Source organism: Littorina saxatilis, linkage group LG9, assembly GCF_037325665.1.
Source record: "Littorina saxatilis isolate snail1 linkage group LG9, US_GU_Lsax_2.0, whole genome shotgun sequence".
In the NCBI taxonomy this organism is placed as follows: domain Eukaryota; kingdom Metazoa; phylum Mollusca; class Gastropoda; order Littorinimorpha; family Littorinidae; genus Littorina; species Littorina saxatilis.
In genome coordinates this window covers 63,188,064-63,202,033 of record NC_090253.1, presented here as the reverse complement: position 1 = coordinate 63,202,033, position 13,970 = coordinate 63,188,064, and the positions used below count along the sequence as shown (strand labels likewise).

At 43.3% G+C, this 13,970-nt stretch overlaps 1 protein-coding gene across 1 annotated transcript; it reads right to left on the bottom strand.

The window, feature by feature from the left end:
• Positions 1-1,930: 1,930 nt before the first annotated feature.
• On the bottom strand, positions 1,931-13,247 carry LOC138976767 (gastrula zinc finger protein XlCGF57.1-like). Its single transcript, XM_070349653.1, has 3 exons — positions 13,118-13,247; positions 11,344-11,555; positions 1,931-5,983 (listed from the first exon to the last, which is right to left on the bottom strand). The coding sequence occupies exons 2-3, from the start codon at positions 11,444-11,446 to the stop codon at positions 4,239-4,241; spliced, it is 1,848 nt and encodes a 615-aa protein (XP_070205754.1). The 5' UTR covers positions 11,447-11,555; positions 13,118-13,247; the 3' UTR covers positions 1,931-4,238.
• Between the last annotated feature and the right edge of the window lie 723 nt (positions 13,248-13,970).

Genomic DNA, 13,970 nt, shown 5'->3' with positions numbered 1-13,970 from the left:
ACTATGTGACTATGTGACACAAGGTGCACACAAAGGGTGACCTACGCTGACTTCCTTTATACAAGATGACTCATGTTGACAGCCACTATACAGGGTGACTCATGTTGACAGCCACTATACAGGGTGACTCATGTTGACAGCCACTAAACAGGGTGACACATGTTGACTGCCACTATACAGGGTAACCCATATTGACAGCCACTATACAGGGTGACCCATGTTGACAGCCACTATACAGGATGACTCATGTTGACAGCCACTATACAGGGTGACCCATGTTGACAGCCACTGTTGACAGCCACTATACAGGGCGACTCATGTTGACTGCCACTATACAGGGTGACCCATGCATGTTGACAGCCACTAAACAGGGTGACTCATGTTGACTGCCACTATACAGGGTGACTCATGCATGTTGACAGCCACTATACAGGGAGACTCATGTTGACAGCCACTATACAGGGTGACTCATGTTGACAGCCACTATACTGGGTACGTGACTCATGTTGACAGCCACTATACAGGGTGACCCATGTTGACAGCCACTATACAGGGTGACTCATGTTGACAGCCACTATACAGGGTGACCCATGTTAACAGCCACTATACAAGGTGACTCATGTTGACAGCCACTATACTGGGTACGTGACTCATGTTGACAGCCACTATACTGGGTACGTGACTCATGTTGACAGCCACTATACAGGGTGACCCATGTTGACAGCCACTATACAGGGTGACCCATGTTGACAGCCACTGTTGACAGCCACTATACAGGGCGACTCATGTTGACTGCCACTATACAGGGTGACCCATGTTGACTGCCACTATACAGGGTGACTCATGTTGACTGCCACTATACATGGTGACTCATGTTGACAGCCACTATACAGGGTGACTCATGTTGACAGCCACTATACAGGGTGACTCATGTTGACAGCCACTATACAGGGTGACTCATGTTGACAGCCACTATACAGGGTGACTCATGTTGACTGCCACTATACAGGGTGACCCATGTTGACTGCCACTATACAGGGTGACCCATGTTGACAGCCACTATACAGGGTGACTCATGTTGACAGCCACTATACAGGGTGACCCATGTTGACAGCCATTATACAGGGTGACCCATGTTGACTGCCACCACAGGGTGACCCATGTTGACTGCCACTATACAGGGGGACCCATGTTGACTGCCACTATACAGGGGGACCCATGTTGACAGCCACTATACAGGGTGACCCATGTTGACAGCCACTATATACAGGGTGACCCATGTTGACTGCCACTATACAGGGTGACTCATGTTGACAGCCACTATACAGGGTGACTCATGTTGACAGCCACTAAACAGGGTGACACATGTTGACTGCCACTATACAGGGTGATTCATGTTGACAGCCACTATACAGGGTGACTCATGTTGACTGCCACTATACAGGGTGACTCATGTTCCCAAAATACCATCAAACGTTGAGACAAGAAATTCACTAAAGACGCCACATTAAACTATAGCTAGACTTAGCGTCTTTATAACATACCGGCGAGTGTTCTAGTGAGTTATAACGTTAAAGAATAAAAGAGTGTTGAGACCACAGCATTGGCTGTATGTTTTTATGCTTGATGTGACCTGGTGACAGAGGGTACATATGGACTGCTGGCTTTCGATGCTTGGTGAGTGGCAATCGTGAGTGTAAGTTGAATTCACTAACACACACACACACACACAAACATACACACACACAAACACACACACAAACACCCACACACACAAACACACATACGCACACATACACACACACACACACACACAAACACGCACACACACACACACACACAAACACACTCACACATACGCGCACACACACACACACACACACACAATATTACAAATATATATACAACTATGCAAAAAATACAAATGTCATTGTGTGTTGGTAAAGTGGTTTGATTTTTACGCTTTTACACAAATCATTTTTAAATCCACAGATTGCCTCACATGTAGGTGGTTTGACACTGAACAGTGACAACACTAATCAACAACAAAGCAACAAGAAAAAAAACACAGTCACACACACACACACACACACACACACACACACACACACACACACACACACACACAAGCAAAAAACAAGCCATACGCAACCAAATGAAAATGGATCGATTGAACATTGGATTTCTCTTCTTTGAACTATGTGACGACAAAAATTCATATTTAGGTGGCTAGCCGATACTACTTTCTTTCTTTATTTGGTGTTTAACGTCGTTTTCAACCACGAAGGTTATATCGCGACGGGGAAAGGGGGGAGAGGGGATAGAGCCACTTGTCAATTGTTTCTTGTTCACAAAAGCACTAATCAAAAATTTGCTCCAGGGGCTTGCAACGTAGTACAATATATTACCTTACTGGGAGAATGCAAGTTTCCAGTACAAAGGACTTATCATTTCTTACATACTGCTTGACTAAAATCTTTACAAAAATTGACTATAAATTCTATACAAGAAACACTTAACAAGGGTAAAAGGAGAAACAGAATCCGTTAGTCGCCTCTTACGACATGCTGGGGAGCATCAGGTAAATTCTTTCTCGTCCCAACCAATATGTGACTCCCCCTAACCCGTGGGGGGTGCTTACGCGACTTGTTTTCTTCTCCTGTATGTATGTGCCAACATGTGTCTCCTCATATCACCGTACCTTGAAATCCTATCATCACAGTTCACACTCTGTACATGCACTTTGTATCTTCTGCTGTATTTTTCAACATGTGCTTTTTTGATGTATCAGTCTGTGTGAAGCAACACTCACACTCTGTACATGCACTTCTTGTCTCTCCTGTATGTCTCAACATGTGTCGCTTCAAAGAACAAGACACTGTAAACTTAGCATCACACTCTGTACATGCATATTTTTTCGCTTCTGTATGGGTTAACATGTGTCGCTTCAAATTACAAGACACTGTGAACTTTGCATCACACTCTGCACCAGCATGTTTTTTCTCCCCTGTATGTCTCACCATGTGTTGCTTCGGGGTCCCACAAGGGTCTGTCCTCGGCCCTGTCCTTTTCACCCTGTACACCCAACCCCTCTCCCTGGTCATCGAACGCCACGGCTTGAACTACAACTCCTTTGCCGATGACACGCAGCTCCAGAACAGCGCCAAGCCGGAGGACGTTGACCATCTCCTGGGATCCATCTCCAGTTGTTTCACTGACATCAAGAACTGGATGACTGAGAACAAGTTGAAGCTGAACAGTGAGAAGACGGAGGCCCTTCTCGTTGGAACACGACAAAAGATTGTTTCCCTCACTGTGACCAACCTCCAGCTGGATGACGCGACTGTTCCATTCTCCCCTGCTGTCGAGAGCCTTGGCGTCTTTCTCGACTCCACTCTCTCCATGCAGAAACACATCTCCTTCATCATCAAGACCTGCTTTTTCCACATACGACGCATCGCCTCCATCCGTCGCTACCTCACCCACGATGCCTGTGTCAAGCTGGTTGTCTCCCTCATCTTCAGTCGTCTGGACTACTGCAACTCCCGGGTTCTGGCTGGCCTCCCCGCCTCATCCATTCATGGCTTACGAGTCCAGAACGCTGCTGCCAGGCTGACGTTGAGGAAGACGAAACGAGACCACATCACCCCCCTACTTCGCTCCTTGCATTGGCTCCCTGTCAACACCCGAATCTCCTACAAACTGTCCACTCTGGTCTACAAGTGTCTCAACGACTCTGCTCCCGAGTACCTTCAATCCTCCCTGGACCTGTACACCCAGCCCTCCGACCGTCCCCTTCGTTCTGCTGCTGACCCACTCCGCCTTCACATCCCTCGCTCGAAACTCGCATCTGCTGGTCAGCGTGCATTTCCCTCCGCGGGCCCCTCCGTCTGGAACTCCCTGCTGCTTGAGCTTCGCCAGAGCCCCTCTCTTGACGCGTTCAAAAGTAGGTTGAAGACTCAGTTCTTCCCGTAGCTGGCTGCGACGTTCATGTTCGACGTGATGTGTTGTGCCCCAAAAGACATTCTTGTGCTGTGCTCTGTGAGAGGTGTTTTCTTTGTGCTTAATATTATTTTGTTTGGACCTAGCTATTGATGTGTACATTGTTGTTAAACAGTTGTTTGTTGTATGTTTATCAGAGTTTGCTAGTGTGTGATAGGGTTCGTGTCCGTCTCTAGATGTTAGTTTCTTTGTTAGTCCTGTTTTGACAACTCCACGGAATACGCGCTATATAAGCTTCATATTGATTGATATTGATTGATTGATTGCTTCAAATCACCAAACTGTATGAACTTAGCATCACACTCTGTACAAGCATGTTTTTTCTCCCCTATATGTCTCACCATGTGTTGCTTCAAATTACCAGACTGTGTGAACTTAGCATCACACACTGTACAAGCATGTCTTTTTTCTCCTGTATGTCTCAACATGTGTCGCTTCAAAGAACAAGACACTGTAAACTTAGCATCACACTCTGTACATGCATATTTTTTCTTCCCTGTATGTCTCACCATGTGTTGCTTCAATTCACTAAACTGAAAGAACTTAGCATCACACACTGTACATGCATGTCTTTTCTCTCCTGTATGTCTCAACATGTGTCGCTTCAAAGAACCAGACACTGAAAACTTAGCATCACACTCTGTACAAGCATGTTTTCTCTCCCCTGTATGTTTCAACATGTGTCCCTTCAAAGTACCAGACTGTGTGAACCTAGCATCACACTCGGTACAAGCATGTTTTTTCTCTCCTGTATGGGTTAACATGTGTCGCTTCAATTGATTAGACTGTGAAAACTTAGCATCACACTCTGTACATGCATGTTTTTTCTCTCCTGTATGTGTTAACATGTGTCGCTTCAAATGACCAGACTCTGTGAACCTAGCATCACACTCTGTACAAGCATGTTTTTTCTCTCCTGTATGGGTTAACATGTGTCGCTTCAAATTACAAGACACTGTAAACTTAGCATCACACTCTGTACATGCATGTTTTTTCTCCCCTGTATGTCTCACCATGTGATGCTTCAATTTACTAAACCGTGTGAACTTAGCATCACACTCTGTACATGCATGGTTTTTCTCTCCTGTATGGGTTAACATGTGTCGCTTCAAATGACCAGACTGTGTGAACCTAGCATCACACTCTGTACATGCATGTTTTTTCTCTCCTGTATGGGTTAACATGTGTCGCTTCAAATTACAAGACACTGTGAACTTTGCATCACACTCTGTACACACATGTTTTCTCTCTCCTGTATGGGTTAACATGCTGACTGCAGTCTGTGTTTCTGGTGTCTGTATCTCTTGTTTCAGCCAGGTATCACTGTGAGTGCTGACTGCAGTCTGTGTTGCTGGTGTCTGTGTCTCTTGTTTCAGACAGGTATCACTGAAATTGCTGACTGCAGTCTGTGTTTCTAGTGTCTGTATCTCTTGTTTCAGCAAGGTATCACTGTGAGTGCTGACTGCAGTCTGTGTGTTTGGTGTCTGTGTCTCTTGTTTCAGCCAGGTATCAATGCGAGTGCTGACTGCAGTCTGTGTGTTTGGTGTCTGTATCTCTTGTTTCAGCCAGGTATCACTGTAAGTGTTGACTGCAGTCTGTGTTGCTGGTGTCTGTATCTCTTGTTTCAGCCAGGTATCACTGTAAGTGCTGACTGCAGTCTGTGTTTTTGGTGTCTGTATCTCTTGTTTCAGCCAGGTATCACTGTAAGTGCTGACTGCAGTCTGTGTTTCTAGTGTCTGTATCTCTTGTTTCACCCAGGTATCACTGCCAGAGTTGACTGCAGTCAGTGTTTCTAGTGTCTGTATCTCTTGTTTCAGCCAGGTATCACTGCCAGAGTTGACTGCAGTCTGTGTTACTGGTGTCAGTATCTCTTGTTTCAGCCAGATATCCCTGTGAGTGTTGACTGCAGCTTGTCCTTCCAATGTCTGCACTGTAGGCATGGTAGCTGTGTTGTCTGTGACCACAACCTCCATGAAAGGCACTGGAAAAAAAGCAAAACTCTTACATCAAGGTGCTGAACATAATCCATGATCATTTGATATAAACTTTGCAATGCGTTTGTGTTAGGAACGCTACCGTTGCAGAGCTTTGGTTCAGTTTTGTGTGTTGCATGTAGTTGACTTATTTGTACTTTGTGGGAAAGTACCGATATTATATTTTGTAAATACAATATTTATGCTTGGGCGAGAATGCAGGTGAACTTTCTAGTCCTGTCAAACGGGCGACGTAGAATAAAAGAACACAACTATACGACGTTTGAGAACTTGTGGCAATCTCCAGTGTCGTGTAACAGTTTGACATTACTTATCTGCAGGTAGAAGTGTGTGTGTGTGTGTGTGTGTGTGTGTGTGTGTGTGTGTGTGTGTGTGTGTGTTGGTGTGTCTGTCATATTGTGTGTGTGTGTGTGTGTGTGTGTGTGTGTGTCATATTGTGTGTGTGTGTGTGTGTGTGTGTGTGTGCATGCGTGCGTGCGTGCGGGCATGCATGCATGCGTGCGGGCATGCATGCGTGCGTGCGTGCGTGTGTGTGTGTGTGTGTGTGTAAATTTTTAACAAGTGAACACAATTACTTCAGAAAAGCTCAGAAAAAGCGCATTCCACTTATTTGTGTTTAACATTCACTGTGCTTACTGGGTGATGGACGACACAAAGTCTGTCTTCTTCTTCTTCTTCTTGTTTGTTCATGGGCTTGGACTCATGTTTTAGCACGAATGGATTTTTACGTGTATGACCGTTTTGACCCCCCATTCGGGCAGTATTTGCCAATTTCGGGGGAGGTATGCTGGGTATTTTCATGTTTTTATAACCCACCGAACTCTGGCATGGATTACAGGATCTTTTCCATGTGCACTTGGTCTTGTGCTTGCGTGTACACACAATAGGAGTTAAGTCACTAGCTGGTCTGCACATTAGTTCACCTGGGAGATCGGAAAAATCTCCACTCTTAAACAATCAGGCGGTAGCGACCGGGATTCGAACTCACGACCTCCCGATTAGGAGGCCAATGTCTTACCACCACGCCACTGCGCCCGTCACATAGGCTGTCAAAAGTCTTTGTATCTTTAAAACAATATTATTTTTTGATTGAGACTTTATGTAATCCTCAAACACCATTTGTCAATCGTGGGATCTTTAACGTGCACACCCCAATGTAGTGTACACAGGACTTGAATTACTCAGTCCGGATGTTGTGGGTCGTGAACCTATACTCTCCAAAGGGGTGGTTCAAGGTTTTCCCTTTTTGGATCATGGTGGCCGTGTACAATCAATATACTTTTTACGTTGAATTCTTCTTTAGAACATATGGGTCAAACTCGACCCACAGCATCCAGACTGTGTAGTCCAAAGTGTGATCCGCTGAAGGTTTAACTATTGTAGGAGCTTTCCTATTATGAAGATTGTAAATCTGTTGACCCGGCGGAAAACCGTGAGAGTTGTGGATAAGAAACAAACAACGTCTTTGGTTTAGCTCTGCAGATCTATTGTCTCATGCGTGCACTTACTATTTACTCGTTTTCATGTCTAGTTTTGCCTCGCGTTGTGTTCTGTCTCCTAGTGCGTGCACCTCTAATCTGTCTGTCGCCTAATTTATCCTCTCTCACCTAAAATTACCGAGTTAGTTTATCTTCCTAAAAAGGCCAAGATTGCGAGAAGAAATGACGACCTACGTGATGATGAAAACCATTCAGACGAATAATGGAGCCAATTTCATGGGATTACTTTTGTATAAAATAGTTTATTAGACTTATTCTTCTTGAAAGTATACAAATAGAATAACACAACAAGCATAATTTACGCAATATTATAAATGCACATACAAAGTCAGTTAAAAATCCCGGGTCGCCTTTATAAGGCTAACATCAAAGAGCGAGAGTGTTACAAAAAACAATGAAGCCACCTAATCTCCCATCCCTCGAATAAATCCTATTCTAAGGTGAGACTCCGCATATCGAGCTAGCTACATTTTTACCCACAACAGGATCTTTTGTCACCTGACTGACTAACTATGAAATTCCCTCAACCTATTTACTTTATTGGATCTCTAGATGGAAAAACGGTTCTTCCCTATTGGGATCACGAACATTCGACCTAGACACAATCATTTGTCGTAGTAAGCGTAGACATCCGGTCTGCTCCCCGCCTAATGGCCGATGTCTTCCGTCTTCGGGGGACTACGTGGGTTTAAATTTGGAGTGGTCCTTCTCCTAGAGGAGTTTCCTTGCAGGGATAGTGAGCCTCCTCTGCCCTCGTTTTAATTTTGGAGTGATCTTCTCCTAGGACAGCTGCCTTCCAGGGTTGACGAGCCTGTCCTGCCCGGCTATTTAACCCATAGTTGGGGGCCCTATTGGGATAAATTTAAGGATGGTCTAAGACATCAGAATTTGCTATTTTAACTTCGATAAGAACCGGACGGACGAATCCTCCTATTCTTCGCCAAATTGTTTTGTCCCTAATGCCAAAATCAAGTTTCCCCCTTTTAGAAGTACCATACGCAAAACAGACGGGACACCAAAAGGAGCTTATCTGAGTGTGCGCAGGTCACCTAGGTTTAATTTCCCCACCTAGCTAGCTTTTTTAGGACCGTTCAATCAAACGTCACCTGAGGCTGACGTTCTAACAGTCCGGTTGTTTATTTCTGACTATCTACGAATTCTCGCCTATGTATCTTTTGAACCTTTACTGGTATTTGAGGTAAACAAGCCAGTCGCATGCAGGGTTATCCTTTGTAACTGAATTACTCCTACGCTGTCCTGACTTTATGACAAAGTGGTACGATTCTCTAAGTTCATTTACTCTACGTTTTTCCCTGTGCTATCCTGTTGAAAGAAGTCTCCTCTTCTTGTCCCTAATCTAAATCTTGATCTAGTCTACCTTGCCTCTTCTCTCTCCCTATTCTAATCCCTAACCTAGCGCCCTCAGTCTATGTCCTTATTCTAACCCATTCTATTCTGTCCTAGAGCCTGTCCTGATGCGTGTAGGAACTTCATTTTACACTGTCCAATCTGCATGGCAACGTAAACAAACACACCGAACCAAAGGCATATTGGCTGACCGAAAAAGAACATTAACCGCACTACTCAGTTTCAAAACATAACGCGGACAATATAGTCCGTCCTTTTTCCTTTATCTTTACACTTGCTGGTCACAACAAGCGCTCTTTTAATAACTGTTCGCCATATTTAAGCAACCTACAACACTATCTTCATCAAAGAAACCTTGTCTCTCTCCTCCCTTTTACGAATGCTGTCTCTCCAAGTAAGATCACTGAACAACTAGCGGTTAACGTTATTGCCACAACGACGAGTCACTATGACTTTCGCGTTGCCTGACTAAATAGACCTGTTCGGTATCTGAGCAGCTCTCGCAAGATATACGCGAGACACGCTCTTTGTTATGCTTTGAACGTCGCGAGAACTTCGAACCTCGGCTTCTGCAGCTCGCGCGCGATCACTGTACCACATGCTTTGCTATGCTCTGAAGTTTGCGAGAGCTTACGAGAGCTTAGAATACCGTCTATTGACAACTACCTTTCAATGGCTTGAAAACATATTTTAAACATTTTCATCCACATTTCTACCATTTATCATATTAACAAACACATTTTCCCAATGTTTATGAATCTTTACTGCTAGACCGCATCGGTACCGTCCAAAACGGCCGACCAAAACAGAAACAGAAAGTTCGATTACCTCCCTTGCGTCGTCTAGCTTTGGTTTCGATACTAAATACACTTCTTTTAAAATCTGGGGCCAGCGATAGCATGACAGAGGGAACTCTGTATGCCATGACTGTCCCGAACCTTCAATATTTACTTCATCTAATGCTAACGTTTTCAAACATGGCTCTCCCGCCACACTATTATTCACACTCCCTGGTTAACAACTGTTAGGATATCAAGTGTGTACAGTCTGTTGGGTCATCAATTTAATTCAGTCTGTTGGATTATCAATTTAATTCAGTCTGTTGGATTATCAATTTAATTCAGTCTGTTGGATTAGGTCTGGTAGGTTGTCAGAAAAATCCTTTCAGTTGGGTTATAAGGGTAAATTCTGAGTAGTCTGTTGCGTTATGAAGTTAATTCAGCCTGTTAGGTCATCAGTCTGTTGAGTTATCAATGCATAAGGCAAATCCAGTCTGTTGGGTTATCAGGTTAAAATTCAAATGAAGAAAATCAGAACAGAGGATGGCAATCAGTACCAATAAATGTTCAAGTTGAACATCAAACACTGTCCGTCCTCTTCTTTTCTTCAATCTCTTTCTCTCTCTGTCATCCCTTCTGTTGTATGTATTTTATGTGCTGAAGAAGAGTACATGTCTCTCTCTGTCATCCCTTCTGTTTTATGTATTTTATGTGCTGAGGAAAAAACATCTCTGTCATCCCTTCTGTTTTATGTATTTTATGTGCTGAAGAAAAGTACATGTCTCTCTCTGTCATCCCTTCTGTTTTTTGTGTTTTATGTGCTGAAGAAGAGTACATGTCTCTCTCTGTCATCCCTTCTGTTTTATGTATTTTATGTGCTGAGGAAAAAACATCTCTGTCATCCCTTCTGTTTTATGTATTTTATGTGCTGAAGAAAAGTACATGTCTCTCTCTGTCATCCCTTCTGTTTTTTGTGTTTTATGTGCTGAAGAAGAGTACATGTCTGACTCTCTGTCATCCCTTCTGTTTTATGTATTTTATGTGCTGAGGAAGAGAACATCTTTGTCAACCCTTCTGTTTTATGTATTTTATGTGCTGAGGAAGAGAACATGTCTACCTATGTCATCCCTTCAGTTTTATGTATTTAATTTTATGTGCTGAAGAAGAGTACATGTCTACCTATGTCATCCCTTCAGTTTTATGTATTTTATGTGCTGAAGAAGAGAACATGTCAAAACCGGCCCACTGTGAAGTTGTTCGTGTTGCTGTTTATTCTGGTGAACATTTTTTTCCTTGTTATCTTATCCAAGAAATTGATAATTTTTCATTTAATGGGGCAAGCACGACCTCACTATGACCTCAGCATTTGATTTTAACCAGACCTGTATCATGATGGGAGGTGGTCATCCAACCCTAGAAGCCAGTAAAGTTACAAAGCTCTCAGTTTAAACATCTGAGAAAACCTAAAAGTAAATTTTAATGACATGAACGTGACACACTGTGACCTTGAAATTTGATGCCAGACTTGCAGTTTAGAAACCTTCAAACCCAAAACATTTCAAAGCTCTAGCTGCAAAAACATTTGAAATATGTAACCTCAACGTTTAGATTTTTGCTGACAGACGGACGGATGGACAAACTGACACTGCTCATTACAAAGACTGACTGATTACTCAGGTAAGTCAATAGAAGCAAGCTTACTGTATTGAAGTTGTTCAGTCCTGTAACAACACTGCGGCATGTCTTCAGCCACATCAATCTCTATCTTGACGTCTGACACAACGCCTGTGTCTCCTTCCTCCATGCTGTTAGGAGAAGCCCCGACCCCTGACTGTTCACTTTTTAGGGTGTTGATGATCCCTGACTGTTCACGACCCCTGACAATCCTTGACTGTTCACTGTTCAAGGCACTGCTGTGACAAAACAAAAACAAAACTGTCAGATTCAACATTTACAGCAAAGCAGGTAAAGTTATTCTAGGATATATATGTAAACTGAGCAAAAACATTATTGCATCCATTTTTGTACCCCAACTAAAACGTTCATTCCTGTGTCATTTCATTGAAACTTTATATTCTTTCTTTATTTGGTGTTTAATGTTGTTTTCAACCATTCAAGGTTATATCGCGACGGGGAAAGGGGGGAGATGGGATAGAGCCACTTGTCAATTGTTTCTTGTTCACAAAAGCACTAATCAAACATTTGCTCCAGGGGCTTGCAACGTAGTAAAATGTATTACCTTACTGTGAGAATGTAAGTTTCCAGTACAAAGGACTTAACATTTCTTACATGCTTGACTAAAATCTTTACAAAAATTGACTATAAATTATTCTATACAAGAAACACTTAACAAGGGTAAAAGGAGAAACAGAATCCGTTAGTCGCCTCTTACGACATGCTGGGGAGCATCGGGTAAATTCTTCGCAGTGGCTACACTTACGCCGCCCGTAACTTTTCCCTTCTTTGCTTTGATTACGCCACAAAGCATTTCTCCGCCAGGGCCGCGCTCTACTTCCGGTTTGATCCGGTTTGGGCGGCCATTTTAAAGCGTGGGTCGTGTGAGGACAGACGTGTTCAACAGTTCATTAGTGGTGGTTGTGCGTTTCTACCCGTATGCAGGCCGGTTTACTTTAGTCATGGATAGCGGACTTCACAGCGAAGCAGTTTTGACAGTAGGAAGTACGTTTGAGTCCTTCGACAGGTTGCAAAAAGTTATCTCGGACTTTGAAACGAACACGTTCGTCCAGCTCTACGTTCGGTCGTCGCGAACCCTGCAGGTGCAGCGCTAACGAGCCCCCAGAAAGACTTTCAACGAAGCATTGCAGTTTGGCGAGTTGGACTATGCCTGCATCAATGGAGGACGAAACTGATCTGATGCAAACAAACAACCACTACATTTTCCCTCCAATTAACCTGTACGCATAGTACACAGTCATACGGGAAAAATATAACCCATAGTACATTCAGTACAGTACATCCTAGTACACACCATGGAGGAAATTCCACCACAAATCATACACACGATTCCTAGTGAATAATAGTGAGCGTGTTACGACAGTAAAATGGCGTCATGTCGTAACTAGACAATGTCCGGGTAGGATCACGCGGCGCCGTAATCAAAGTCTGGACGAGTGACTCTACGAATCGTGGAAATTAGATCTACGACTTGAAAAACTTCAAAAACTGAAAAAGGCGCAACAGTAGCCCCTACCTAAATTCTTCCCCCAAACCCACATGGATTATGATCTTTGAATTGACTACGCTCAAGTTCAACATTACCCTTATTTGTTGAATTTGCCGGGTAAGCATTCAGCCTTGAGTTCATTTTGGCAGAAGCCAGGCTGACGTCCTTCGAAAAGCCGCATGTTTTCAAAACTTACATTATTTTGATGGTAGTTCGATCGCCATTGGAGCTGAGAAATAGGGGACTGTATTCTCCGTCAACTTTTACTCAGTGTGGCCAAGAGTTCAGTACCTTTCGCTCTGCACAGGCGCCTGGAGTATGTCAGCTGCGTGGCTGTAAACAATACCCGTCAGCGTCTGTGAACAAGGACAGGTAGCTGGTCTCAGGAAATGTTGTGGTGTCTCCTAAACCAAAGAAACATTGTGTCTCTCATAGTAAGGTTCAGGGACGCGACAGAAATAAAATTATAACCAAAAGGTAAAATTATGAAATTGACAAAGCTTGGAAATTATTACACAAAAATAAACTAACAAAAAAAAGTACAAATAACATCGCATAGAAGGCACAAGGCTCATCTGGCCTACAGGCACTCCATATAATTTGATAGTTATGATATGATAATTGACCCGAAGTCCCATGTACAAGGCCAACTTTTTATTAAGGTATAACATGGCTTTAATCTCACCCTGATCCGGGAACCAACACTCTGTAAACTTCTACCTTTGTAAGCAATGCTAATATTAAGTTCACATTCGTTCTTGCAATGATGCATATATCTGTATGCATGGATATTGAGATTGCCAAATTAACTCTCACCGTCAACATGGTAGTCACCATGCCCCTGTCAGACACCGCAACAACAGTGTATCATTCTGTCACAGGTACACATTTTGAACACACGTAAAAGTCCTTATCCCGCACAACACAGGTTTTTTTAAAAATTAGAATCAAGTACAGTGCCATCTGTATTCACTGACAATAACACATCAGGACTTGTGTAACATCATTTAATTCGGCCTTCGGGCAAAACTACCACTGTGACGTGAGACACGAGCCCAACAAACGAACAAGGGGGTGTTTTGGATTACTTACGTAATCAATCACTTCTTTGATTAATCACCTCACCAAAAGCATGTCTGATAAC